The sequence below is a fragment of the Neodiprion lecontei genome, chromosome 7 (genome assembly GCF_021901455.1).
Source record: "Neodiprion lecontei isolate iyNeoLeco1 chromosome 7, iyNeoLeco1.1, whole genome shotgun sequence".
Classification (NCBI taxonomy): Eukaryota; Metazoa; Arthropoda; class Insecta; order Hymenoptera; family Diprionidae; genus Neodiprion; species Neodiprion lecontei.
The window spans coordinates 14206890-14209049 of NC_060266.1; the positions used below are offsets into that span (position 1 = coordinate 14206890).

The following is a 2160-nucleotide window of genomic DNA, read 5'->3' on the forward strand; positions in this document are numbered from 1 at the left end:
TGAAAAATTAATTGTTGAATAAACAATTGATAACAACTTTTTTTCACCATTTCGTATTTTTTTTTAAATTTTATGGAGCTTTCCGCGTAATTTGAAAAAAAAAATATATTGTATCTAATTTTTTGCCAAAGTTATGAATTTTTGAAAAAAATGGGAGTCTAATTTGTTATTGTTAATAAAAAGTCGAATTTTGCATTATGAGATTCGCGCTTTGGCACAAAAATCTAACTCCTCCCACACAATCCACATGCCAAATTAAAAAAATATCTGAGACATGACTGATCCGGTTGACGCGGAATAGCCCATAATTGCCTTATGCAGTATTAATTTATGCATATTCCGATATTCGTATAGTGTCGCGATTTATTGATAAAGGCTAATTTTAATTTATACCAAATTGTTGATCAATTGAACCTTGAAGATACGACGAACGTTATCAAACTTCGGTTTACTTTTCACTAGTCAATTACTGATTGAGGCCTGTATATTCAAAACTGTACGTTTTTAACATTTTAACTATAATTATTATAGGATATTATTATGCATTATAATTATTTTTCACGCTATACATATAGACGGGCCCTAATGAAACACTTAGTATATCTCGCTGGCCCAAATAGAACAAGGCTATTTCATAAAAAGCTGTATAAGGCATGTACAGAGCTCTGTATATACGTCCTATGTCAGCTTCAGTTTTATGCACATTCCTATCATTGTTGATTATAAAATAGCAGAATATACTCTCACAATATACTCTTCTGCTTATACGTGACGCAACACAAAAACTGAAGCTCATGCAGGATGCTTCCGATTTAGAGAATTTTGCAACGGAAGAGAGTTTGAAAAAGTCGAGATCTAAGCGCCATCGAATATTGCCTATCTCTCCGGAGACATCTGAGGATGAGGAAGTGGCTGTGCCTAAGCCGACAGAAGACGCAGCCAACAACAATAAGAAAAAAGCTACATGTGGAAATGGGGAAAAAACGATGAACTTGCCAATAAAACCGGTTGATTTTGTTACTATCACAGAAGCAAGAAGAATTGATAATGTTGAGGCGCAGGTTACAAATCATTTGCCATCCAAGAGTGTGAATTCACAAGTTGGTAAGGATGTATGACTGTGAACCATGGTTTTATTTCATCCATCGCTTTTACATTTTTGTGTAAAAAATTGTGTAAATACTTTTCCCTAAACATCTAATACTTATAGGAAGGGGGTTGGCGAGTAACAAAGGCATGCAGCGTCCAGCCAAAGAAAACAAAGAAACTATTATTCTAGAAGGTAAATGTATATCTACTAATGAATAGTTGACGTAGCAATGGCAGGTGGATGGTCATTGAATTAAGATTATGTTACGAATTAAATAGCTTCTTCAATTAAATTTGTTTTGTAAAGAGCAAGCCCTGTATTCCAGGTACCCTATATTATTGAACAGGTTAGATTAGTTTTGTGTAGATTCGATTTTCCACAGTCTCTCTGTAGTTTCTTAGTTGCAAAAGGTTCCCTACGTATATCTATATTTCCATTACAGACCATAAATATCTTTTCTAAGACTTAAACTATCATAATCTATAAACTTGTGGAGTCCCCTGTCAAAGATTTATATTTTATTTGCATATATTGTCCAGTCGAATATATGTTCACCCAAATTTATATAAATACGATTTGTTCGTTTCAGACTTCCATAGAGAGCTACTAATCACTATTAGCAAAAGTTACCACACGACCCAAGAGGTCGAATAACGACTCAAGTTCATCGAAGACTCACTAAAAGCAAAGGAGTTACACCTTCCAGGGGCTCAAAATAACGGTCATGGTGCGGACGGAGACGCACTTGAAGCTATGTTGCCATTGGGGACTCTTCTAGAATTTGATGAATTCGATAATAAATTGCGAGAAAAGGAATTTGCATCACGAGTGGTAAGAGAATCTGTTATCATTTGGAAATTGTACTCGTTTTACAAAATTAGTCCTGCACAAATAATTGTGTTTCAGGAACGAAAATGCCCAAATAGTTTGAAAAATTGCCAGCAATACCTGCTTTGAGGGGTTTCATCCCTTATCAAATTTAGTACACCACTTCGTTCATCTTTTATCAATTTTAGAAAACCCTCAAAACCTTTTTAAATCCTGTGAAATCTCCTGAAATTATTTGAGAT

General features: G+C 34.4%; 1 protein-coding gene across 1 annotated transcript; it reads left to right on the forward strand.

Moving 5' to 3' along the window:
• Positions 1 to 794: 794 nt before the first annotated feature.
• LOC124295550 lies at positions 795 to 1953 on the forward strand. Its single transcript, XM_046745966.1, has 3 exons — positions 795 to 1104; positions 1211 to 1282; positions 1680 to 1953. Exons 1-3 carry the CDS (start codon positions 795 to 797, stop codon positions 1742 to 1744), a joined length of 447 nt encoding a protein of 148 aa, XP_046601922.1. The 3' UTR covers positions 1745 to 1953.
• The last annotated feature ends 207 nt before the right edge of the window (positions 1954 to 2160 follow it).

Coding starts and splice junctions, on each gene's coding strand:
- LOC124295550 (XM_046745966.1), top strand. CDS start 795: ATGCAGGATGCTTCCGATTTAGAGAATTTTGCAACGGAAGAGAGTTTG. Junction 1,105..1,210: donor GAGTGTGAATTCACAAGTTG/GTAAGGATGTAT, acceptor TAATACTTATAG/GAAGGGGGTTGGCGAGTAAC. Junction 1,283..1,679: donor AGAAACTATTATTCTAGAAG/GTAAATGTATAT, acceptor TGTTCGTTTCAG/ACTTCCATAGAGAGCTACTA.